General features: G+C 43.6%; 1 protein-coding gene across 6 annotated transcripts in view; it reads left to right on the top strand.

Annotated features, from left to right (window-relative positions):
- Nucleotides 1–23,882, top strand: part of PFKFB4 (6-phosphofructo-2-kinase/fructose-2,6-biphosphatase 4) — a 41,092-nt gene that overhangs the window by 3,190 nt on the left and 14,020 nt on the right. For 2 of the 6 annotated variants that reach the window (XM_081301859.1, XM_081301861.1), the window contains exons 2-9: nucleotides 5,357–5,473; nucleotides 5,611–5,707; nucleotides 8,263–8,329; nucleotides 13,786–13,860; nucleotides 14,240–14,296; nucleotides 14,913–15,034; nucleotides 17,094–17,301; nucleotides 17,863–18,009. In XM_081301859.1, the coding sequence (XP_081157985.1) occupies nucleotides 5,357–5,473; nucleotides 5,611–5,707; nucleotides 8,263–8,329; nucleotides 13,786–13,860; nucleotides 14,240–14,296; nucleotides 14,913–15,034; nucleotides 17,094–17,301; nucleotides 17,863–18,009 (890 nt within the window). Of the gene's footprint in view, nucleotides 1–117; nucleotides 258–315; nucleotides 552–5,356; nucleotides 5,474–5,610; nucleotides 5,708–8,262; nucleotides 8,330–13,785; nucleotides 13,861–14,239; nucleotides 14,297–14,912; nucleotides 15,035–17,093; nucleotides 17,302–17,862; nucleotides 18,010–23,882 lie in introns of those variants that run through there. The other 4 variants (XM_081301860.1, XM_081301858.1, XM_081301857.1 and 1 more) reach the window with 4 other exon arrangements.

The following is a 23,882-nucleotide window of genomic DNA, read 5'->3' as shown; positions in this document are numbered from 1 at the left end:
CACTTCCCTCCTATGGGACTGGAGGTCAAGCTCAGCAGGAAGCGGAAGTCCTGCTTGCCGTGGAGGCGGGGCTTAAATTCTCTGAGAGGGGATCAGGGAGACCCACAGAAATCAGCAGAGCGTGATAGGCTCGCGCATCCGGGGCGGGGCCTCCATAATCCGGGCATTGGGCCTGGTGGAAATTGAGCATGCGTATTCTCGATCCTGACCAAAAGGACGGGGCGTGCTTGGTCCCAAAAAAAAGGACTGTTGGAGAGGTGGGCATGCGTAGTCGGAGCCTGGTCCTTCTGTTAGGGTGGAGCTTATTCATTTAGGGGCGGGACCCGAGGGAAGACTGAACAGCGTTGTCGCGGCTTGAAGAGGGGCGGGGCCTGGGGGGCGGGACCTCGGGTGGCCCGAAGTGGCTTGGCTGCTGGGTCCTCAGCGGCGCAGTCCGACTAGTCTCGGCCCGGGGATGGCGTCCCCACGGGAACTGACCCAGAACCCACTGAAGAAGATCTGGATGCCGTACAGCAATGGGAGACCTGCTCTGCACGCCTGCCAACGTGGTGGTGAGGGGAGGGAGGTGTACCGGGATGGGTGGATAGAGGGCTTGGGTGGGAGTCTCTCGTGGAGAGGGAACAGGGGACTGGCGGGGAACCGGCACAGGCTATTATAACTGGTGGGAGGAGTCGGGGTTTGTGGGGGAGTTGGGGACGGTTGAAGAGGCGTGACAGTGGTGGGCTGAAGTGTGGTGGAGCAGAGGGTGGGTACAGGTGTGTGGGACTATTTCTGCTTGATAGGGTAAGTCTGGCCACCCTGTCGGGGAAGGCATTGGCTCCTTTGCTCCCCATTCTGTACCCAGGGTCTTCCACTAAGGGAGTACTCCGTGGAGAACTGAGCTGTGTGGCACTAGGAGAATCATTTGGCCTCTCTGAGTCCGAATTTTCAAAGTCCTAAGTATGCGCTAGTCCTCCAGAAGGAGGATGGGTGCTCCTTGGCCTTAATACCACATTTTGTGAGGAGCTTTAGGGAATTACAAATGTGGTCAGGATAGAGGCAGTAAGACCACTCACTATGCCATATGGATCCATCTTTGTGTCCATGGGGATGTAAGCATCCACATGTTTTATAGGTGAATAGTAAAACACAAGGGAGGAACATCTAGAAGATAAGCTGAAATTTGTGGAATTGCTAAGGAACACCTCTCCTGGAGTCCTGGATCTGCAGCTTTTTGTTACCAAGGAAAAGAAAGATTTGTTTTAGGAGTAACTGAAATATTGTAACAGATTAACAACTTGGCAAGGATCTTAGAGAACATCTAGTTCAACTGGTGGTGCAGATATGGAAATGGATATTGGGAGATTGTCTATGTGCCATGGTCTCCCTGAACTCCTGACCTCTGCTTGTGTGTGATAAGGCAGGGAGGGGGATCCTCTGTGCTGGTGCTGCCAGGCTAGACTATGGCCATAGCTTTGACAATAATATGAGCCTTCCAGGAGAGGTTTGTGTGTACTTCTGATCATACTGTGAGTCCTGGTAAGGGGTGGCTGTGGTTTATAAGCTGATCAAGTTCTGATGGGGCCTTAGCCATTCAGGATTCACATTTTGAGTCATAAGAGACTATGGCCTCAGCCTGGCCAGCCCTACTTAGACTCTTCTGGAGGTGTGGTGGCTGAAGCTCCTCTCTTATTCTTCTAACCAGCTTGTTAGGGCTGTGATGCTGACTAGGGGGCAGCTGCTATTATTTAATAAAGGGAAAGGAGTAAGAACCTTGATTTTGGAGGTGGGAATACTCAGGCTATTTACTGGCTGAGCTGTGTGGCCTTGAGCATGGAGCTGACCTTCCAGACTTTGGGATCCTTATCTATGCGAAGTGATAGTCATCATCTTTGAGCAATGAACTGGCTGATTGACTGAGGGGTGTCCTTTGCTGCCATCACCTCCACTCACAGTTGGAAATTCTTCCCCTGCTTGATGAAATTCAGAGCCACTCCTGAGGGCCCAGAGGCTCTTACATTCCCTATCATTGGCCTCTTAGCTCAGACCCAGAGGAGCTCTAGGGTGGGGCAGGGATAAAGAGGGTCCCAGGGATCACAGCAGGAAGAGCAATTTTTCTGATGACTTTTCTCATCCAAAAGGTTGCAAAGTGACAAGATTCTTACTGTTTGAGGACAGGACCAGTGTGTGCAGAGGACAATAGGAGGAGAGAGGACTTTTTGTATAGAGGGCAATAGAAGGAGGGAGAGAGGACTTTTTGTCTTTCTGAATGGGACCACCATGCACTATGTGTGTGTGTGTGTGTGTGTGTGTGTGTATAATATATATATGTGTATATATATATATTACATACCCATATATATATATACAATATGTATATAACATACGTATATGTATATAACATACATATATGTTATAATATACATATAGTATATATGTATATATATGTGTGTGTGTGTGTGTGTATATATGTATGTATGCTCTGTCTTCCCTAATTTGGCCTAAGGAGGTTGGAGCAGGTACAGTTTCGAAATCTGTTCTAGACATTTGTGGCTCCCCTTTCAGTAGAAGTGCTTCTTGTCCTAGGCTTCTTATCTCCTAGAGCTCTGAGGACCTTCAGCAGATTTGCAGGAAAGGCACCAGTGAGGGAAGCTATGTATGTTCAGTGTTAAAGGAAGTGTGTTTTGTTGTCCTGTTTGCTCAGTATCGGGGTCCTTGTGGGCTCAGAGTTGCAGTTCTGTCTGCACACCCCAGCTCCTTTAGTCTGTGTGCTGTTTCAAGAACTGTAGTGTGTTTCCTTTTTATCATGATTGCAATTTCTCCACTGCTAGAATTTCCCCAGCATTTTGCTGTTGTAAGCAGAGCTGCTATGAATATACTTGAACTTTGGTTTTCTTTGGGTCATTTCTTGTAACTTATCTTGAGGAGCAGAGATGACAGCTAATTTATTGCCTTGTTTTGTACTCTGGCTTGATTTGCTGGCCTGACTGCCCACCTTGCAAATTGATGGGAGAGGAGAAGGTGGATACTGTCACCAAATGATGTGGGAGGAAGTTCATGCCATGAGAAGAGGCCAGGGTCATCTCTGGGAAGACAGAAGATGTGAAGGGGCAGGGGATGTAGAAACACAATCCTGAGGTCATGGGATCTCCCACACACACACCAAGAAGCAGTAGAAAGAGGTGGCCTAATCATGGATCCCTTCTGATTAGTGGCTGATGGTCTACCCTTGAGAACTATGGCTAGCCTGGCCAAGAATTGTGCAAACAGCACAAGGCCTCAGTCATCTGCTAATCTGAGGATTCAGGACCTTGCCTAACTTGTATTTCTCTCATTTAGGCCAAAGCTGAGGTTTTTCTGCATGTTTCTTCACTTTTGCTCACTGTTGGTCTGTGGTCCGTAGGGTTCCTTCCTTCCTTTCCCTGGGGTTTGCAGATTGGGTCACATGGCCTTTTGCACAAAGGCCATGCACAGGAGTGATGAAAAATCCACTGGCAAGCAGGGACCTTTACTTCTCTGTGGGTCCTTCCAGGGACCAGTTTGTTGCCTTCACATCCCAAATCCCAAGTGCAGTTAGTGCCAAAGTACATCTGAAACTTAGTCTGGTGTGCTGCTGGGATGAGGTAGATAGCACAGCTTCCTGGAAGTGGTTTGGTTTGTACATGAGTTTAGTGCTAGACTTTGCTGAGGAATTTTCATCCCATTTCATGGTGGGGACACCAAGGCTCAGAGTTGCTGGTGTCAGAATCAAGATAGGAATCTCTGCCTGTCCAATTCCTGATTTCCAAGCTAAGCTAAGAGGCCCCCATGAAGGGGGCCTGGCAGTCTATCTAAGGAGGGTTACTTGTGAAGGCAATTGTAGAACCAAGTGGGCAGACGACGGGCAGTGACAGTTCCCTATATCTGTTCATCAGGCTATCTGCTATGGTTTTACTGGCCCAGGTCCTAAGGATGATGAAAGAGAAGCTCTCTGAGGCTTCTGAGGTGAGATTGAATTTGATCTCATTGAAAGCTGAGTTGGATCATATGAGGCTGGCCGTTCTGTGGCCTTGGTGTCTGTTCTAGCCAACTAAGGCTCAGAGGAGTGGCCCTTCCCTACCTCTAGCCTCAGCAACTTCTCAGGTTGGCACACTGACCTGTTGGCACACGATATCGTGGTGGACAGACTATCAGAAGGACTTTCCTTGTGGATATTGGTCTGGGATTTTATTTTTAGCCACTGGTGGCCCATCCCTGGTAGACTTCTAGATGCCTCCCTTTTCCTGCCCATATTTCTTAAACACCAACATGGTACCAGGCCTCAAGACCCCGAATGGCTCAGACACTGCAGGCCTGCTTCTGCTCCAAGTGATCAGTTTAGAGAGGGTGATGGTGCACCAGGTGGTCATGAAAGTACCACAGAGAAAAGCTTGTTGAGAAAACAGTTTTTAGTCTAGGCTTTGATGAAAAGAAATTCACCATAGGGCTGGGATTGTGGCTCAGCGGTAGAGCCCTCGTCTAGCATGTGTGAGGCCCTGGGTTCAATCCTCAGCACCACATAAAAATAAATAAATAAAATAAAGATATATTTTAAAAAAAGAAAAGAAAAAGAAATTCACCACGGGGAGGGCAAAACTGTGAGGCTTGTTGAGAGCCACAGTTTAGTCGGAATGACGCCTGGCATTTTGCTAGAGGGAATGGTTGAAAGGTGACCCTGCTCCTGGAATAGGGTGGCTCTGGGATTAGGGCGGATCCTGCTGGGAATAGGGCGGCTCGGGATTAGGGCGGATCCTGCTACCTGGGGCGCCTGCTACTTTGGAGTTCCTGATGAGTTCTCCCGGGGTTCCAGGAGAATTGGCGTGCGGAGCCCGGTGGAGGGAGTGTATTCCCTAGAAGTGTGGGTAGAGTGCCGGTGAGAGTTCGGGAATAAAGAGTTGCTGTTTGAACCTACAAGGCTGTGTGGCGGCTCGGTTATTTTGTGCCCAGACAGACTGCGGCAGAGGCTGTATATGCTGACAGCACCGAATGATTGCTAGGATGGGGGAACATGAGAATGTTAAGGTATGGATTCCTGGATGAGAGAGGCAGGCACTGAATACCCCTTCGGTCTTTCATGCAGCATGTCTGGTTGAGCTTTATATTTGCTGGTGCACATCAGAATGATAGCTGGTAAAATCCCTGTTGTGTCCACCAGAGCCAAGACAGTCCTGAGGAATAGGGATCTGCCAGCTTGAGACTGAGTGTGGGGTCTTCAGGGAGCTGTCTGATGCCAGGAGGCCTGGAAGGTACAGCTGATGCCAGTTCTGTGCCCTGAAGCTGAGAGACCACAGTCAGAGAAGGAGGGGCACACAGGAGGGGTCCTGGCTGTGTCTGACACTGTGTGCTGCTTTCCTTCCAGTTTGCATGACCAACTGCCCAACGCTCATTGTCATGGTGGGCCTGCCTGCCAGGGGCAAGACCTACATTTCTAAGAAGCTGACCAGATACCTGAACTGGATTGGTGTGCCTACTCGGGGTAAGCCTTTTAGAGGACACTGGGGGATATGTCGGGGAGGGGAAGAAGAAAGAGAAGGCCAGATGGTGGGGAAGGATCCTGGTCAGGAGTTGGTAGGTTTACTGTTCTGTGAAAGCTGAGCCTTTCCTTCCTCTCAGAATTCAACGTTGGCCAGTATCGTCGGGACATGGTCAAGACATACAAATCTTTTGAGTTTTTTCTCCCGGACAATGAAGAGGGCCTGAAAATCAGGAAGTAAGTACGTTGGGTGTGGGGAAGCACTGTTGTTGAGAAGGCCAACAAATTATCACCTACTTGCTGAGAAGTCCTTGTAGCTTCTAGAGCCAAGCAGCTGGTGAATGCCTGAGCTGTTCCTGAGCCCTAGCCTTGTTCTGCCTCAATGGCTGTGTTAAAGCCATTCTCTGGACCTCTGAGGATGTGGTTGGTTGGGATGTGATAGATCTAGAAACAAGAGGAAATGGTATATAGTCTCTTGGTGGCTGGCCCATTCCTACCCTGGTGTAAGGATCCTTGGTAAGGGCATCTTGTAAGACTACAGAAGCAGATTCAGGGAGGGGAGAGATTAGGTTAGAAGTGGCTATGCTGAGGAGGCTGGGGATATGGCTCAAGCGGTAGTGCGCTCGCCTGGCATGCGTGCGGCCCGGGTTCGATCCTCAGCACCACATACCAACAAAGATGTTGTGTCCGCCGAGAACTAAAAAATAAATATTAAAAATTCTCTCTCTCTCTCTCCTCTCTCACTCTCTCTTTAAAAAAAAAAAAAAGAAGTGGCTATGCTGAAGGACTATCACCCCAGGCCTTGCTGGTGGTGAGAGGAACCCTAGATGGTACAGAGATGGCCTCAGGGATAGAGCAGGGTGGGGTCTTTCCTCTCTTGCCCCAAAATAAGCACCTTCTGTATATTTAAAGCATGTTTGCCATGTGCTTGGCATGTTCTTGGCATCTGTGGATCATGCTTGGCTTTGTTTTGAAGTGGCTTGTATGCTTCTGGGTACGTAGTTCCCACTCCTACTCTTCTTAATGAGATAGAAATGTGCATATGAAAACCTCATCCCCATTCAGACTTGAACTAAACACTTTATCCAAGGAACTGAGCATGACTGCTGGTCTGAGGAGCTATTCTGTGCTCTTCTTGGCAGGTGTTATCAGGGTGATCAAGGAGCCCCTTGTCAAGCAAGGTGTAGTGGTACACACCCATAACCCAATGACTCATGAATCTGAGCCAAGAGGATAGCAAGTTTGAGGCAAGACCCCGACTCAAAAATTTAAAAAAAAAAAAAAAAGACTGGGAATCTGGGGATGTAGCTTGTTGGTAGAGCACCCTGGATTCATTCTAATCCCCAGTACTATTAAAAAAAAGAAGAAGAAACGCCTGAAGCCCCTGTCAGCCTAGGATGACAGAGACTTGCTTTGGGTTTTGGGCTCAGCCATCACGGTAGGGCAGTGAGCAGACGTTGCTCAGCTCTAGTGACTTCTCCAAATCAAACAACCTCAAGTTAGAAGTTATGAGGTTGCCCCCACAAACTGGCAAAGTGACGCCATGGTTTGGACACTAGGCTGTTTATGCCTTCTATGGCCACCAGGGGGCAAGATCTCCCTATTGTGGGACTTGGAACTTCAAGCCACTTTGTTCCTGCTTTATTAGGGCTGGGCCAGACTGATTCACCAGAAAGAGGGGTCTGATATTCAGGTTTTTGTGGCCAGCTTGCAGGTAAAACACAAGGCAGACCCTCTGGTGATGTGGAGCCAGATAAAAGAAAGAGGACTGATTTTGAGCCTGAAGATCAAACAAATGGGAACTTTACTCTTAGGCTGAAAAAATGAAAGTATAGATTAAAAAAAAGTAATTTGTCCATCTCTAGACCTTAAAGGAGAAATGGATAAAATAGGAAAGATATTTCCACATGCCAATCCATATTGCAGCAATGAATAAAAGGGCTGAAATGTTCTGAAAATAGTGAAGTTAATAATCCATTGATAATTTGTAAGGGTTATAAATTCCTGAGAGTCTATGGACCTGGGCTGAAGGACAGAGATGGTGACATCCTCCTTCAGAAGGTGTGGTTTTGGAAGTTCTCTCTTCCAGAACAGGAAATTGAACATTAAGCTTGATATTGCACTGGGAAAGTCATAATGTCTCTCTTCCCCCACCACCAGCCCCTGCATGTACACAAGAAAATGTCTTTTTTAAAAGTACTTATTTTGATAATCAGGGGAAAATGCATGACAGCTAGAAATCATGAATAAGTCAAGGTGGCAGCATGGATTTATGCGCAATGACATGATGAGGGCAAAGTACAGAAATAGTATTTTTAAAAAATTTCTACTAACTGGGCATGGTGGTGCATGTTTGTAATCCCAGTGACTTAGGAGACTGAGGCAGGAGGATTCTAAGTTTGAAACCAGCCTCTGCAACTTAGCGAGTCCCTAAGCAACTTAGTGAGACCCTGTCTCAAAATAAAATGAAAAAGGGTTGAAGTGGTACACATGTGTAATCAGCTACTTGGGAGGCTGAGGCAAGAGGATCACTGTTCAAGACTAGTCTAGGCAACATAGTGAGATTCCTGTCTGAGGAAAAAAAAAATCCAAATGTTCAGGAGTACATAGGCTTCACCTTACAGGAGCAAAATTAGTGAAACACTAAAAATTATTGCCAGGAAAAGAAGTGAAGCCTTGAAAAGTGAAGGAATCCTAGAGCTATCCCCCCTCCTATCTTGGATAGGGTAAGTTTCTGCATTCTCTTAGCTTGGGTAAGCTGCTGGGATGACCCTGTGTTTTTTCTCCTAAAGGCAGTGTGCCTTGGCAGCCCTCTGTGATGTCCGAAGATTCCTCAGTGAGGAGGGGGGTCATGTGGCGGTGAGTGTGAAACCCTGGTCACAGCTGGGAGTGAGACATGGGACCATATACATGTGTATCATCTACTCCTTTTCACATAAGGCATCTGGAAGGGGAGTGGGGTGCATGTGCCCTGGATGCCTCTGGGTGCCATCCTGAGGAGGAAGTTTGGGGTGGCTGTGAAGGATGAAGTTAGAGGAAACTCCTGGCCCAAGAGTTTTCCTCAGGGATTGTAACTATTTAACCCAAGAGGACTTCCCTTGGGAAGTCAGGGCTATCATTAAATTTTTTTTTTTTTAAAGAGAGAGTGAGAGAGGAGAGTGAGAGAGAGAGAGAGAGAATTTTTAATATTTATTTTTTAGTTCTCGGCGGACACAACATCTTTGTTGGTATGTGGTGCTGAGGATCGAACCCGGGCCGCACGCATGCCAGGCGAGCGCGCTACCGCTTGAGCCACATCCCCAGCCCTATCATTAAATTTTTGACACAAGTGATTTCTCCAGGTGTGGGAAGTCCTGCCTAGCATTTACTGCCTTTTCCAGGAACCAGCTGAGTCCCAGGAAGGAAATTCTACCTTCGTGGGGGCCCTTGCAGTAAGATGGAAGGGTGGGGCAAGTCTGAGCTAGGGTGTCAGCTGGGAAAGGCTCTAGCTCAGCCCTCTACTTCCAAACATGGGAGCTGTTCTTTCCCTTCTGCTTTCTACTTGGAGTTATTCCTCCTGGAGCTCTTTGTCCCCTGGCTTCAATATGGATAAAGTGCCTGTGACACAGCTGTCACCCTGGGAGTTCTCTTCTCTCCTGGGTTGAATCCCCTGCTTCTAGATCTCATGTCTTCCTCACCTTTGTTTACTGAGTTGCTTTGTTGAAGCACATCTTCCAGGAGCTTCCTAAGAAAGGTACTTGAGGAGCTGGGTGTGGTGGTGCATGCCTGTAATCCCAGTGGCTTGGGAAGGGCTTGGGAGGCTGAGGCAAGAGGATCACGAGTTTAAAGCCAGCCTCAGCAACTTAGCAAGGCCCTAAGTAACTCATTGAGACCGTGTCTCTAAATAAAATATAAAACAGGACTGGGGATCTGACTCATGGTTAAGCACCCCTGGATTTATTCCCCAGTACCAAAATATAAATAAATAAAAAGTAAAGAAAGTAATTGAGAAGAAAAGTGTATGAAAGTTTGCATATCAGAAATGTCTTCTCCTACTCCTTATCTCTCTTCTCTCCCCTCCCTTCCTTCTCTTTCTTCATCCTCACATTTCATGGTTGGGTAGAGAAGTTTAGGTTACAAAAACTTTTTACAACCTTGTTTTAAAGCTTCTAGAGAGACCACACAGAAATCTTATGTTGTTGATTTCTTGATCTTTGTATAAGGTTCATCTATTGAAATGATCTGGGGACTTTTCATGCTCCTTTCCCTTTTGGAGAACTTTAGGTCTTCAAGGCAAGGGACCTTATGTTAGGTCTTCTCTCCTTAACCCTGTTGTCTTTTAGGGGGCCCTTGCCATATCTTCCATATCAGGGAAATTGTCATACATTATTTCTTTGATAAACCTGTGCTACTTTCTGGCAACTCATTTCTCAATTCTCCCATTTCTGAGCTGCTTTTTCTAGATTCCTGATGGCTACATGCTAAGCTTGATCCCTAATTTTGTTTCCCCACCTCATTTTCTCTGTCTTTTTTGTTTTGGGGCAGACTTCCTCAACATTATAAGTGGTTGAATATTTTTAAAATTTCAGAGATGGTCTGGGAATGTATCTCATTGTTATAGAACTAGCCTAGTATATGCAAGGCCCTGGATTCAGTCCCCAGCACTACCAAAAAAAAAAAAAAAAAAGGAAAGAATCAGTGATTATACTTTTCTTTTTCTCTGAGTGGTCCAGTTTTTTTTTTTTTTTTTTTTTGAGGCGGGTGGGGGGTACAGGGATTGAACTCAGGGGCATTCAACCACATCCCCATATCCCGTTTTTTGTATGTTATTTAAGCAGGGTCTCACTGAGTTGCTTAGGGCCTCACTAAATTGCTGAGGCTGGCTTTGAACTCATGATCCTCTTGCCTCAGCCTCCCAAGCTGCTGGGATTACAGTCGTGCACCACCACATCTGGCAAGTGGTTCAGTTTTTGGAAGTTTGTTCTTGTTTTGTGGTTACTATATCCTTCTGTATCTCTCTTTGGGATTTTATAAGATTTCTTTTTCTTTTTTTTTTTTTCCTTTTTGGTATTTAGAGACAGGTTCTCACTGAGTTGCTTAGTGCCTTTGCAGTTGCTGAGGCTGGCTTTGAACTCGCAATTCTCCTGTCTCAGCCTCCCAAGCCACTGGCATTACAGGCGTGCGCCTCTGTGCCCAGCTTTTTTTTTCTTTTTAATGTTTTCTTCTGTTCTATGTCCTGTTTTCATTTTCTTCAAGTACTTTTTTTGTTTTGTTTTCTTTGATTTTCTCTTTTTCTTTCCTTCTTTTTTTTTTCAGTACTGGGTATTGAACCAAGGGACATTCAACCACTGAGCTACATCCTCAGTCCTTTAAAAATTTTCTTTTGAGACAGGGTCTCACTAAATTACTGAGATTAGCCTTAAACTTTCCATCTTCTTGCCTCAGCCTCCCAAGTTGTTGGAATTATAGGCAGGTACTTGGCTGGTCTTTGTTTTTCTTTTCTTTCTTTCTTTTATTAGAGCTTTAGAGTTATATGTAGTAGTTGTTCATCCTGACAAACTCATACATGCATGGAAATTATTTCAGTTCATGATCCTCCCCCTTTTCTCTTCCATCCTCCCTCCCCTTTTCCATTTTTCTTCCTCTACTCTGCTAGACTTCCATATTATATTAATTTATTTTTGATTGGTTCTTTACATTATCCTATTCTTCCCTCCCCCTTGCTTTTATTTTATTTAAACTTCCACATATGAGAGAAAATATTTGATTTTTGAGTTTCTGAGTTTGGCTAATTTCACTTAGCATGATATTCTCCATTTTCATTCATTTACTGGCAAATACTATTATTTCATTCTTTTATGGCTGAATAGAACTCCATTACTGCAGTGTGTATGTGTGTGTGTGTGTGTGTGTACATATGTATATATATTAAGAAATTGTGACATATGTGTATATTGCATATATATCGTGATATGAATGCTCAACAAATTTTGAAAAAATGTTCAACATCTCTAGCATATATATATATATATATATATATATATCACAATTTCTTAATCCATTCATATATTGACAAACATCTGTGTTGATTCCATAATGTAGCTATTGTGAATTGTGCTGCTATAAACATTGATGTAGCCGTATTGCTGTCATATACTGATTTTAGATTTTTTTGGAAGATACTAAGCAGTGGGTTAGCTGGTCATATGGTGGTTCCATTCCTAGTTTTTTTTTTTTTTTTGTTTTGTTTTTTTTTTTTTTGATACTGGGACACTTGAACACTGAGCCACATCCCCAGCCCTATTTTTTTTTAGAGACAGGGTCTCACTGAGTTGCTTAGCACCTCACTTTTGCTGAGACTGGCTTAGAATTTGCAATCCTGCTGCCTTACCTTGAGAGCCACTGGGATTATAGGCATGCACCACCTGCCCATCCATCCCTAGTTTTTTTTTTTTTTAAGAGAGAGAGAGAGAGAATTTTTAATATTTATTTTTTAGTTCTCGGCGGACACAACATCTTTGTTGGTATGTGGTGCTGAGGATCGAACCCGGGCCGCACGCATGCCAGGCGAGCGCGCTACCGCTTGAGCCACATCCCCAGCCCCCCATCCCTAGTTTTTTGAAGAATCTTCATATTGCTTTCCAGAGTGTTTGTACTAGTCTATAGTTCCATCAGCAATGTACATGTATACCTTTTCCCCTACAACCTCACCAGCATTTATTATTGTTTGTATTCTTGATATCATAGCCATTCTGACTGGAATGAGATGAAATCTTAGTGTAGTTTTGTTTTTCTTGTTAGAAGTTTTGCTTGAATGTCCACCGAGCCATGGTTGGATGCCCCTTTTAAAAAGTGATGGTGCAGGGCTGGGGATGTGGCTCAAGTGGTAGCGCGCTCGCCTGGTATGCGTGCGGCCCAGGTTCGATCCTCAGCACCAAATACAAAGATGTTGTGTCCGCTGAGAACTAAAAAATAAACATTAAAATTTAAAAAAAAAAAGTGATGGTGCATTCCCCACCAATCTAATATATGCCATTTATACTATATCTTTCCTTATAGAGATGAGTCTGTTTCTGAATACTGTTTATTGTTGCACTAACATGTTTTCATACTCATACACCAATGTACATTGTCTAAACACTCTAAGTGTGCAAATAAGTTTTATACTAGAACTAGTTTTCTCAGCTTAATTGTTCTTCATTAATATATTGGCTATTGTTCCTCTTTGATTTGCAACTTAAGTTTTAGAATAAGTTTTTCAAGCTACACAAAACACCTTTTAGGCTTTTTACTAGAATTGTATTAAACCTCTTGATCAATTTGGGGATAAATTTTAATGATATCAAATCTTTCTGTCCTTGAAAATGACATGGCTCTTCATTTTTAAATATCTTTCAATAAAGTTTTATGATTTTCTCCATTAAAAAGGGGAAAAAAAGTGACAGTGCAAAAGCTGATTGAATGTTTTAATGGCTACATTGTACCCAGGGGTGGTTGGATAGGTCCAGGCCCTTCATAAGGAGCCCAGTGGGTCAGTGTCTGGCTGGGTAGGGCAGGGAGCAGGCCTGGGGTTTCAACTACTCTTTGTTGGATCTCCAGTCAGTCTTCCCATTTCTTCTCCACCCTCGTCCCTTTTTTCAGAGAAGCCCATGCCTCATTCTAGGGCAAGTGGATATGCTCTGGCTTGTGTTTGTTTTTCTGCATTTCTCTGAGTCCGTCATCAGGTGTCTATCTCCTATCTTCTTGTTCTCTTTATCCTATTGGAATCTGAGTATGGAGTGGAAATAACGTAGATTCAGTTCACCTATATTTATATATTCATCTGTTTTTCATTAACAAAATATATGAGACAGACTAATTTCATTTTATAAAGAGGTTTACTTAGCTTACTGTTTTAAAGGCTGAAAATGTAACATCAGACAATTCATTGGTTTAGTCTCCGTAGGGGCCTAATGGCATCAAGGTGGGAGCCTGTGTGAGAAGAAGAGATCACATTGGGATACAGGAAGCCAGAGACCTGGGTGGGCCAGACTTGATGTTTTTATAACAATCCTCTCTGGAGAACTATCATAACATGAACCTTGGGGGATCAACAACAGCACCATGTTTAACTAGTTTTACTGGAGTTCCTGTTGGTTACATATGAACTAAGTGACTGCTATGTGCATTACTGAATCATTTCTCTGTGAAAGTCTGCAGGTGACTGGCCAGGCCAGTCATCTAGGCAGCAGCTGGTCCTAGTGAGAAATCCAGTTCTCAGAGATGATCTCATTGCAGCCCCCTGGTGAACTATTTTCCCCAGGGCAAAGGGTGAGTTAACTCCAGTTTGGTCCTAGGTTTTTGATGCAACCAATACCACCCGAGAGCGGAGAGCAACTATATTTAATTTTGGGGAACAGAATGGCTACAAGGTGAGACCTTTTCACCTCCCCTCCTTGGTTGGGTCATCTGGGGTACCTTTCAGAGTCTCCTGATGCACATAGGGCTTTGGGCTACCATGGTTCCTGAGTATAATTTGGGATGAGAGGTCCTATTTTTTTTTTTCCTCTCTTCCTGGGGTTCTCTTTCCAGGGGGAATGGAGGTTGTAATGGGAGAGTCCAAGATAAGGCCATACTTCTTTAGCTCTGTGATCCCTGACCCTGATTCCGCCCCCTTGAAAGAAAGGCCTCAGGGCCTGGCTGCTAGTTCACATTGCCCTGGGTGGGGTGGAGAATTCTATGGAAGAAGGCCCAGAGCCTTAAAGATGTTTTCCCTCCTACCAACCCTGGTGCTTCTGGTTTTTGCTGCAGACATTTTTTGTTGAGTCCATCTGTGTAGATCCTGAGGTCATAGCTGCCAACATCGTGGTGAGTGGTGCATTGGGGGGCAATAATGAAACAAAAGGTGGCATGTGAGAGTGAGGCCCTTCTTCAGATTTGGGTTGGTTCTAGGCTGACTTTCATTTGATCTTCTTGAACATTTTGGGGGTGGAGAAGTAGTGTAGCTTCCAAAGCTGGGTCACATGAATCTGGACCCCTGAGGACCACTCATGGAAAGCTGTGTGGCTCCTGGGCATTCATTCTTGCTCTTTCCTCCTACCTTCATTTTTGTTCTTTCCTCCTTCTCCCTCCACTCCTCCCTCCATAATCCCCTGGACAGTGGGAGAAGAGCTTTGGCTAGGAGTGGGGATGGGAGTTTTGTTTTCCTAAGGAATGACCATGTGGGCTTGGGGAGATAGGAAAGGTTGGGAAAGGCTTATAGGCCTTCCTGGACCAACAAGGTAAGGGACTTCAATCTCAGGGCACTAGTGTGTGAACTCAGAGCAGGGAGCTGCTTGTCTCTTCCTTACGGGAAAATTCCCCTCACTTCTAGCCACAGGCCCCAGCCCTGGCCTAGCCTCTGGCCCAAATTTCCCCATCCCCCTGCCCAGCAGTCTCCTTTATCATCTCTGATATGCCCTTACTCTGTACTTGGCTTCTGCAGCAAGTTAAACTGGGCAGTCCTGACTATGTCAACTGTGACAGCGATGAGGCCACAGAGGATTTCATGAGGCGCATTGAGTGCTATGAGAACTCCTACGAGTCACTGGATGAGGACCTGGACAGGTGAGTGAGGAGAATGCTGTATCCTCTAGCTACAGTGGGTGAGTGGTAGGGAGTCCTACTTGGTAGCCACCTTGTGGCTCCCCATGGTGGTAGCTGAAGACCACACCAAAAGGCAGAGATGGTCTAACCTTTTTTGTTTCTTTTCTTGGGGCAGAAATTGTTGGCCAGAGGTGACTTGTAGAACACCTGGTAGCTCTTCTGGATCTCTGCGAGTCAGGATTTCCTATTATTCTACCATAAAACCAAATCTAATTTTTGTGCAGAGAGTCTTCTTACAAGGCATTTGTAAACATTATATACTGTTCTTTCTTTTTTTTTTTTTTTTTAAGAGAGAATTTTTTTGATATTTATTTTTTAGTTTTCGGCGGACACAACATCTTTGTTTGTATGTGGTGCTGAGGATCGAACCCGGGCCGCACACATGCCAGGCCAGCACGCTACTGCTTGAGCCACATCCCCAGCCCCTATACTGTTCTTTCAATGTGCAATCTATTTGGGGGAGAGGAGGGAGACCCAGACCCTGCCTGTGAACAGTGGGCAGCAATCAGTGCTTGTTAGTTCCACTTGCCTTCCTTTGGAATGGAAGAGCAAGCAGGACTATTGAGTGGCAAGGGGTCTTTAGGTCCATAAGGGGCATGCAATGGAGGATCTTATAGCTGGGATCAGCAGGCATTTTCTGTAAAGGGTCAGATAGTGAATATTTTATTTAGGCTTTGGAATGTGTCTGGTCTCTGTTCCAGTGACTCAGCTCTGCCATTGTAGTACAAAAGAAACAGTATGCAAATAAGCAGGTGTATTCCAGTAAAAGTTTATAAAACAGCCTATGGCTGCATTTGAATTGCTGACTATAGTTTGCCAACTCCAGTTTCTTCACATAAATGGGCAGTGGTTAAGTAAATAACAGTGTAGCCCTTGGTAAAACATTACATAGTAACTGTCAATCATAATTATGGAGAGGCATGGCAGAATATATGTTGTGTAACATTAAGTGGAAGGATGAAATATAGATGTGTGCCTAGGTCCTGAATAATCATATAAGAATATATAATGCATATGAACTAAGGAACACAAGCAACTGTTAGAGGGATAGTTTCTGGAGATGTTTATAGAACAGTCAGTTCTGGACAGGCCCGGGCCTGAGACATCTCTCTTTTGTCTACTAGGCTCTAGAAACCAGCCCAGATCTGGATAGAGCTAATGGCACTTTGGGCCTCTCTGTAGCTTTCGTTTTGCCTCAGGTTTCCCCAGCACATATTTCGCCTCATTGTCCTATGATGCAACTGTACTATAGGGGCTCCACTAGAGCAGCTCCTATTAGATTTTTCAGGAAACATTGCTGTTTTTGTTGGTAATGTTAGAGTAATAACCCTAAACTGAGGCCCCATGGGGTGGATCACAGCCTGTCCCTACCCCTGCCAGCATAAGTGTGTTCTCCAAGCTTTAGGGTCATATAGGTCTAAAGCAGAGAAAGTAACTGAGCTGGGTTTATCAGCTGCTACCACCAAGACCATCTTTCTGTGTTTCTTGTCTTGTCCACCAGCTGTCTGATGTAGGGTGTGGCAGCTGCTTGGCATATATAAATGACCTGGACTGGGTTCTTGGGGGAGGGGTTTTCTGGAGGAAGCAAAGCTGACCAGGAAGCATGGGGAGCTTTTGCATTTGCCAGCTACTCCCAGGTCAACCCTTGGGAAAATTGTCTCTTGTTTCAACTTACAGACGGTGTATTGAGAGCTCAGAGGTAGGCAAGAAGGGACCTGGGGGACACATGAGCAACAATAAAAGTCATGATGTGGTATGACTGGCCACTGCTTTGGATGTCACCTTTGTAAGCATGATTAGTGTTGAGCACTTCTCACTGGACTTGTCTGTGTGTCATATGTGGTGTGTTGCTCCTGCCTCACCCTTATTACTTGCACACCACTAATGGTCCTGAGTGTTGTGATCTCATCTTGTTGGTTGAAGATGTAAGGCCTTACAACTGGGTCCTGTTGCTGGCCAGTGTGCCTTCTAAGGTCCCTGACCACACTCACAGGCCTCTCTCTACCTTCTCTCTGGAAAGGGATCTGTCCTATATCAAGATCATGGACGTGGGGCAGAGCTACGTGGTGAACCGTGTAGCTGACCACATCCAGAGCCGAATCGTATATTACCTCATGAACATCCATGTGACTCCCCGTTCCATCTACCTCTGCCGGCATGGGGAGAGTGAGCTCAACCTCAAGGGCCGGATCGGTGGGGACCCAGGACTATCCCCCCGGGGCAGGGAGGTCAGTGTGTATGTACCTGCCCTTTGGTACCTCTGGGTGGCTGGATATCTGTATATGTGTGTGTACTATGATTGGGCTTCTGTGCAATTGAGGTACATGACCTTCATTCAGTCTAGACTATTTCCTGTAGGGAAGGTCATCAGTCACCTAGCAAATGCCTAGAACTCTGGTCTCCATGTGAGCAGTCATTAGCTGAGCCCTTTTTCTGGCAGAGTTCTACAACCCTTGGAGTGACATGAGCCCCAGCAGTGCTGAAGGGTTGGGGGACTGATAGCTGTGCCATAGTCTAGAGGGATATTGAGGCCTCAGCAGGAAGATCACGTGGCCTAGGGCATATGGACTGGGGTGGGAGGATCAACAAATCATGGCTGAAACTGCTTTCAGGGCCTGGGGAGAGTGCCCTAGAATATTGCTTGTAAGTCTATGTCATTGGGAGTTCATGTTTTTTACTAAACCTATGTTCTCTGAGGCTGAGCATGATCCCATGGACCCTATGGCTATAGGATCCTTTTAGGGCAACCCAGGACCTACAGGTCTGAATTTGCCTGTGATATGTTTCAGTTTGCAAAGAGTCTGGCCCAGTTCATCAGTGACCAGAACATCAAGGATCTGAAGGTCTGGACGAGCCAGATGAAGAGGACGATCCAGACAGCTGAGGCACTGGGTGTACCTTATGAGCAGTGGAAGGTTCTCAATGAGATTGATGCGGTAATTACCATCCCTTCCTTGTCCTGCCTGTTTCCAGAGCACAGTGCTAAGTGTCAGGGAAAACTTTCTCCTTAATTTACTTCATTGTTTTTTTGACTCCCCCTTCTCTTTTACATTTAAACGAACTAGATTAATCAAAATTCATTTTTTAAAATGCTTATTTTTTAGTTAAAGGTGGACACAATATCTTTATTTTATTTTTATGTGGTTCTAAGGATTGAATCCAGTGCCTCATGCATACTAGGCGAGCACTCTACCTCTAAGCCACAACCCCAGATTTATTTTGATGTTCTGATAAAAGCTTTAAATCTGTTCTTTCCCCAGTTAATTCATTTGCCTATAGCCATTAAAAAAATTTTTTTTTGAAGTGCAGAAGAAACAGTATACATCTACAACAGAAATTGTAGATGGACAGAATACCATCCTTTTATTTGTTTATTTTTATGTGGTGCTAAGGATAGAACCCAGTGCCCCACACATGCTAGGCAAGTGCTCTGCCACTGAGCTACAGCCCAGTCCCACCTATAGCCATTTATCTATACTTTTTCTGTCAATTTATTTTACTTAATTTTATATTACGTTCTTACATATATCACATTATTTTAATTATGGTAGTTCTGCTGTATTTTTTTGGCTCTTTGGAAGCTTATGTGAGATCTTTTTTTTTTTTCTTTTACATTGTCTACCTTTTCCTTTTTCTTTTCTTTTTACTTTCTGTACTAGGAATTCTGTGGAGGCTACTCAGTTTTGAAGTATAGTCTTTAAGGTTCTCACTGAAAACCCTAGGGGCCCCAGGCCTTTTTTGTTGTTGTTGTCTCTTTGGCCCAAGACTGCTGACAGCTCTACTAAGCTTCTGCTTAGTTCTTATTTTCTGCTTGGCTTCTTACCTTTCAGCTTCCACTTTCAGATTGGCAAAATCTAAAAGAAAAAGTGATACGTATCACATATCAACTTCACCTCTTTAGACCTCCCTTTGCTCTAAGATCTTGACCTCTCAAGTCCTCTCTATCTTGGTAACTCTATGATGATATCAAACAGATTTTAAAAATTTTTTCTCGGGGCTGGGGATGTGGCTCAAGCGGTAGCGCGCTCGCCTGGCATGCGTGCGGCCCGGGTTCGATCCTCAGCACCACATACCAACAAAGATGTTGTGTTCGCCGAGAATTAAAAAATAAATATTAAAAAAATTCTCTCTCTCTCTCTCTCTCTCTCTCTCTCTCTCTCTCTCTTCTCTCACTCTCTCTTTAAAAAAAAATTTTTTTTTTTTTCTCTCTGGTTTTTCTAGTTGCTCTTGTTTCTAGTTGGTTGAAACAAGCTAGTTTTCCATTGCCTGAAACAGAAGTCTCTAACAGGATCAGATTTGAATCTTAGAAAGATCACCTCAACTCATGTTGGGAATGTTTTTGTTGGAGTGAAGTGGGAGACGAGCTGGGGAAGGAGACTAGTTGGAGCACTTGCAGTGGATTGGTAAGGTGTTTACATCTAAAACTTGGGTGATGACAGTGATAGAGGGAGGAATGGATGGATTTGAAGGATGTTTATTCATCCTTCAAACTTATGTGAGCCCACCCTGTGTCAAGGAACTATGGCCAGGTTCTGGACCAGAGAGGGAAGTGGTAGAACTTGTGGGGATAAAGGGAGAAAAGTATCCAGGATGACTGTACGTTTCCAGTCACTGGGATGAGTTCTGGAGCAAGGAAGATGATGAACTCACACTAGAGCAAGCTGTCTTTTTCTTTACCACATGGTAGATGCTCAGTAAATATGCACTTAAAGAGAGAAAGGAATTCCTGGGAAATATTAAAAAACAGATACCTAAGAGACAGTTTGATCTCTTAAGAGATAAGAGAGAGTTGAGCTTGTTCATCTCCATATAGGCATGATACTTGAGATTGTGAAATGGATAAGAGGGTAGAAGGAGGAGAAGCAGGGCCCAGGACAAAGTCCTGGGAAACCTCAACATGTAAGGGTTAAGGAGAAGCCTTTAGATAGCCATCTAATGAAGTGGAAGGGAAACCAAGCTGATGGGATCCTTTGGAAATCAAGGCAGAAAGAAGGACACAGTATCAGGGAGGGCTGATACTTGGGAATGAGGCACTGAGGTCAGGCTCCAAATTAACCACTTGTATGTCAACAGTGTCACCAGGCTTCTTGATATGAGCTTGGTGGGGCTGGAGCCTGGTGGGAATGGGTGGGAAGTGAATGGACGGCAAGGAGGCTCAGAGGTGAATACCTGGCCAGGTATAAGCTGACAAGGTATGGCTGGTAGAAAGGGAGAGAGTGGAGGCTCAAGGGATCCTGAGAGGTTCCAGAGGCCCAGATTCCTGAGTAACAGGAGGGGAGGAGGGGAACGTGGGCACAGAAAATTTGATATCTTTTTCCTTAGAATCTATCTCTGTCTGGTTATTCCCAGTCCACCCAAAACTCATAGCCAGTTTTTTTACTCTAGTAAGTTTCCAGTTGATTTTTGTGGATTTTCTTGAGGAGCTATTATCTGAAATAAGGATAATCCAGATTTTTCCTTCCTAATTTAGGTATCTTGTGTTTCTGTTTCATATTATTACATTGGCAAGAGTATATGATGAGCAGTGTACATGTTCTTTTTGGTGCTTTTTTTTTTTAGAGAGAGAATTTTTAATATTTATTTTTTAGTTTTCAGCGGACACAACATCTTTGTTTGTATGTGGTGCTGAGGAACGAACCTGCGCCGCACGCATGCCAGGCGAGCGTGCCACCGCTTGAGCCACATCCCCAGCCCTTTCGTGCTTAATTTAATGGACCTGTACTTTAGGCTTCCATCCTTTGGAAAGGTGATAGATGACTGAGATGATTCTGTCCTGATTTATTTTAAAATTTTATTATAGGGAATTTCAATTATACATAAAGATCAAGAGAATATTATGATGAAGAATACCAACTTCAACATGTTCAACATATGTGTTTAATCTCCATTCCCCCAAATCCAGGCAGAATGTTTCCATTCAGTATATATCTCTAGAAATAAGGACTTTTTTCTCATTACTGTAACTGTATTGTCATTATGAAACCTCAAAAAAAATTCCTCTGATTGTCTTATAAAATTTTTTATAGTTGTTTTGTTTAAATTAGAACTTAAATCAGAAATCTTGTCATTTGTAGCAATATGGATGAGCCTAGAGGATGTCATGAAAAATGAAATAGTCCAGCCACAGAAAGGCAAAGGTCACATGATCTCATTCATATATGGAATATTTTTTTAATATCTTTATTTTGTTTTTATGTGGTGCTGAGAATCGAACCCAGTGCCTCACACATGCTAGGCAAGCACACTACCACTTGAGCCACATCCCCAGCCCAATATGTGGAATCTTAAAAAAAGTGATCTTATAGAATAAGAATAGAGGATCCAGGCTGGAAAGCGGGTGGGAGAGAAAAAGTGTGAATCATGGGTACTGAATCATATTAGGTAGAAATAAGTTCTGTTCCACAAAACAATAGGATGATAGTAGTTAACAACTGTATATTTCAAAATAGCTAGTGAGGATTTTGAATGTTCCTAACACAAAGGAATGATAAATGTTAGAGGTGATGGATATGCTAATTACTCTGATTTGATCATTATACACTGTATATATGTGATGAAATATCACACTAGTCTCCATAAATAAGTACATGAGTATCAGATCTTATTATTATTATATATTTTTTAATTTGTTCTACTTAGTTGTACATAACAGTAGATCCATCCCTTTTTTATAAATTTTATTTTGAGACTGGGTCTCACTTAGTTGCTCAGGTTAGCCTAGAAACTGTGATCCTTCTGCCTCAACTTGGGAGTATAGGCATGTACCATTATGCCTGGCTTAGGCTAGGCCTTCGTACTTTGAGATAATTGTTTGATAATAATTAAAATTTACTCATTAGTCCATTCTTTAAAAACATATTCTTGAATCATCTTACCTCCAGAACTGTTTGAAACATATGACAGAGCTGTAAGACTTATGGGAATTCCTGTATATTCACTGTATTATTTTTCAGTTTCTACATAACAAATATCAAAAACAGTATTTTCAAACAATACACATCTATTATTTCACAGTTGCTGTAGGTCAGGAGCCTGACAAAGTGTGGCTGAGTTCTTTGCTAAAGTTTTTACCAGGCTACACTCAAGGTGTTGGCTATGGTGTCCATCTCATTTGAGGCTCAGGATCTTCTCCAAGTTCACATTGACTGTCAGAATTTATCTCCATTGCTGAAGTTGTAAGGTCCTGTTTTTTTCCTAGCTGTCAGTAAGGGTGTTCTAAGCTATTAGAGACCATCTACAATTCTTGCCATATGGACCTCTCACAGCTTGGCAGCTTATTTCTTCAAAGTCAGTAAGAGATAATCAATCTCTCTCTTTCTGTCCTCCTCCCTCCTTCCACCTCCTCTCTTTCTCTAAATGAAATGTTAAATCTGCTAAAATTAAATCTTATAATATAACCATGGGATTGTCAGCCTATCATATTTGCAATAGTCTGTTGATAGAATAAGTTCACAGATTCCGCCTGTACTCAGGGGAAGGGGATTATGTAAGAGCTTGGCTTATGGAAGTCAAGAACTCCAATTCTGCCAGATTCTACTGTCAGCCTTTTACTGTATCTGCTTTATCACTTTCTATTTATTTCTCCCTCTGAGTCATATCACCATTCCCTTCAAAATAATCTCATTGTTTAGCAATGTGGAAGCAAGTGTGGGTTTAGTTGAAGTAAGATTAGCTGTGTATTGTTAATATTTGTGGCTAAGAAGTGGGTGCATGGGTTCATTATACTATTGTCTCTACTTTTCTGTGTAGCTGAAAATTTCTATTAAAATTTTTATATGTACAACTCTTTAATTTTAGCTTCTTTACAGCAATCAAATTTTTCTTTCTTTAGTTTTTCTTTACCCCTCATCATAAAGTAATAGTTGAATGCTAAATAATCTATAATTATGCTGTGACAAGTGGCACACGCCTATAATCCCCGTGGCTCAGGAGGCTGAGGCAGGAGAATCATGAGTTCAAAGCCAGCCTGAACAATTTAGCAAGGCACTAAGCAATTTAACGAGATCTTGTCTCTAAATACAGTATAAAAAAGAGCTGGGGATGTGGCTCAGTGGTTAAGTACCCCTGGATTCAATTCCCAGTACCAAAACAAACCCAAAACCAATACAAAACAAAAACCTATAATTATGATTTTGTTTTTCTCACATTTCTGTTTTGCTTTATATAGTTTATTTTTTTTACCTATTTTGATATTTTTGTGAAGTAATTTAAATCTCTTACCTATGAATTTGTGAGATATGAAAGAAAATAGATGGCCACTTTAATTAGTCTAATTTTATGAGAGTTTATAAAGGGACTCTTTACAAAGATATGGGCAGGGGATGTGGAAACCACAGGCCTGTTACATTGTGTTGACCTCCTAACTACAGGGACCATTGCTTCCCTTGGACAAAGGAGAGAAGAGAAAGTAAGAGGATACTGAACCTGAGGCAGAGAGCAGAGAGGGAAGGCAGTATAATGGGATGGTCCTTGGTGAGGACCTAGATTGCTAAAAGCAACCTCTGTAATTACAGAATGAGCCTGGGAATGAACATCTGAACTTCACTCACTTCCTTCCCTGTAACCTCTTTTCAGGGTTTCTCATGGTCTTATAATGGTCAGCTTCCTGGGCTGAAAGCAGTGGAAAAGGGGAAAGGGAGGCACAAATGGGATGAAACAGCACAGTATCTCTTTAAAGGTGTTGTTCCATTTTCTTCTGGGTTGCATTGGTTTGAAAAGGTTTGTGTCATTCTACTCTGTTCTGTACTTAATGTAACTTTTCTCTGACTGCTTTTTTTTTTTTTTTTTTTTGTACTGGGGCTTAACCCAG

Source organism: Spermophilus citellus (assembly GCF_964194105.1).
Source record: "Spermophilus citellus genome assembly, chromosome: 7".
Classification (NCBI taxonomy): Eukaryota; Metazoa; Chordata; class Mammalia; order Rodentia; family Sciuridae; genus Spermophilus; species Spermophilus citellus.
Note: the sequence above shows the minus strand (reverse complement) of the source record. Positions and strands in the feature narration are given on the sequence as shown.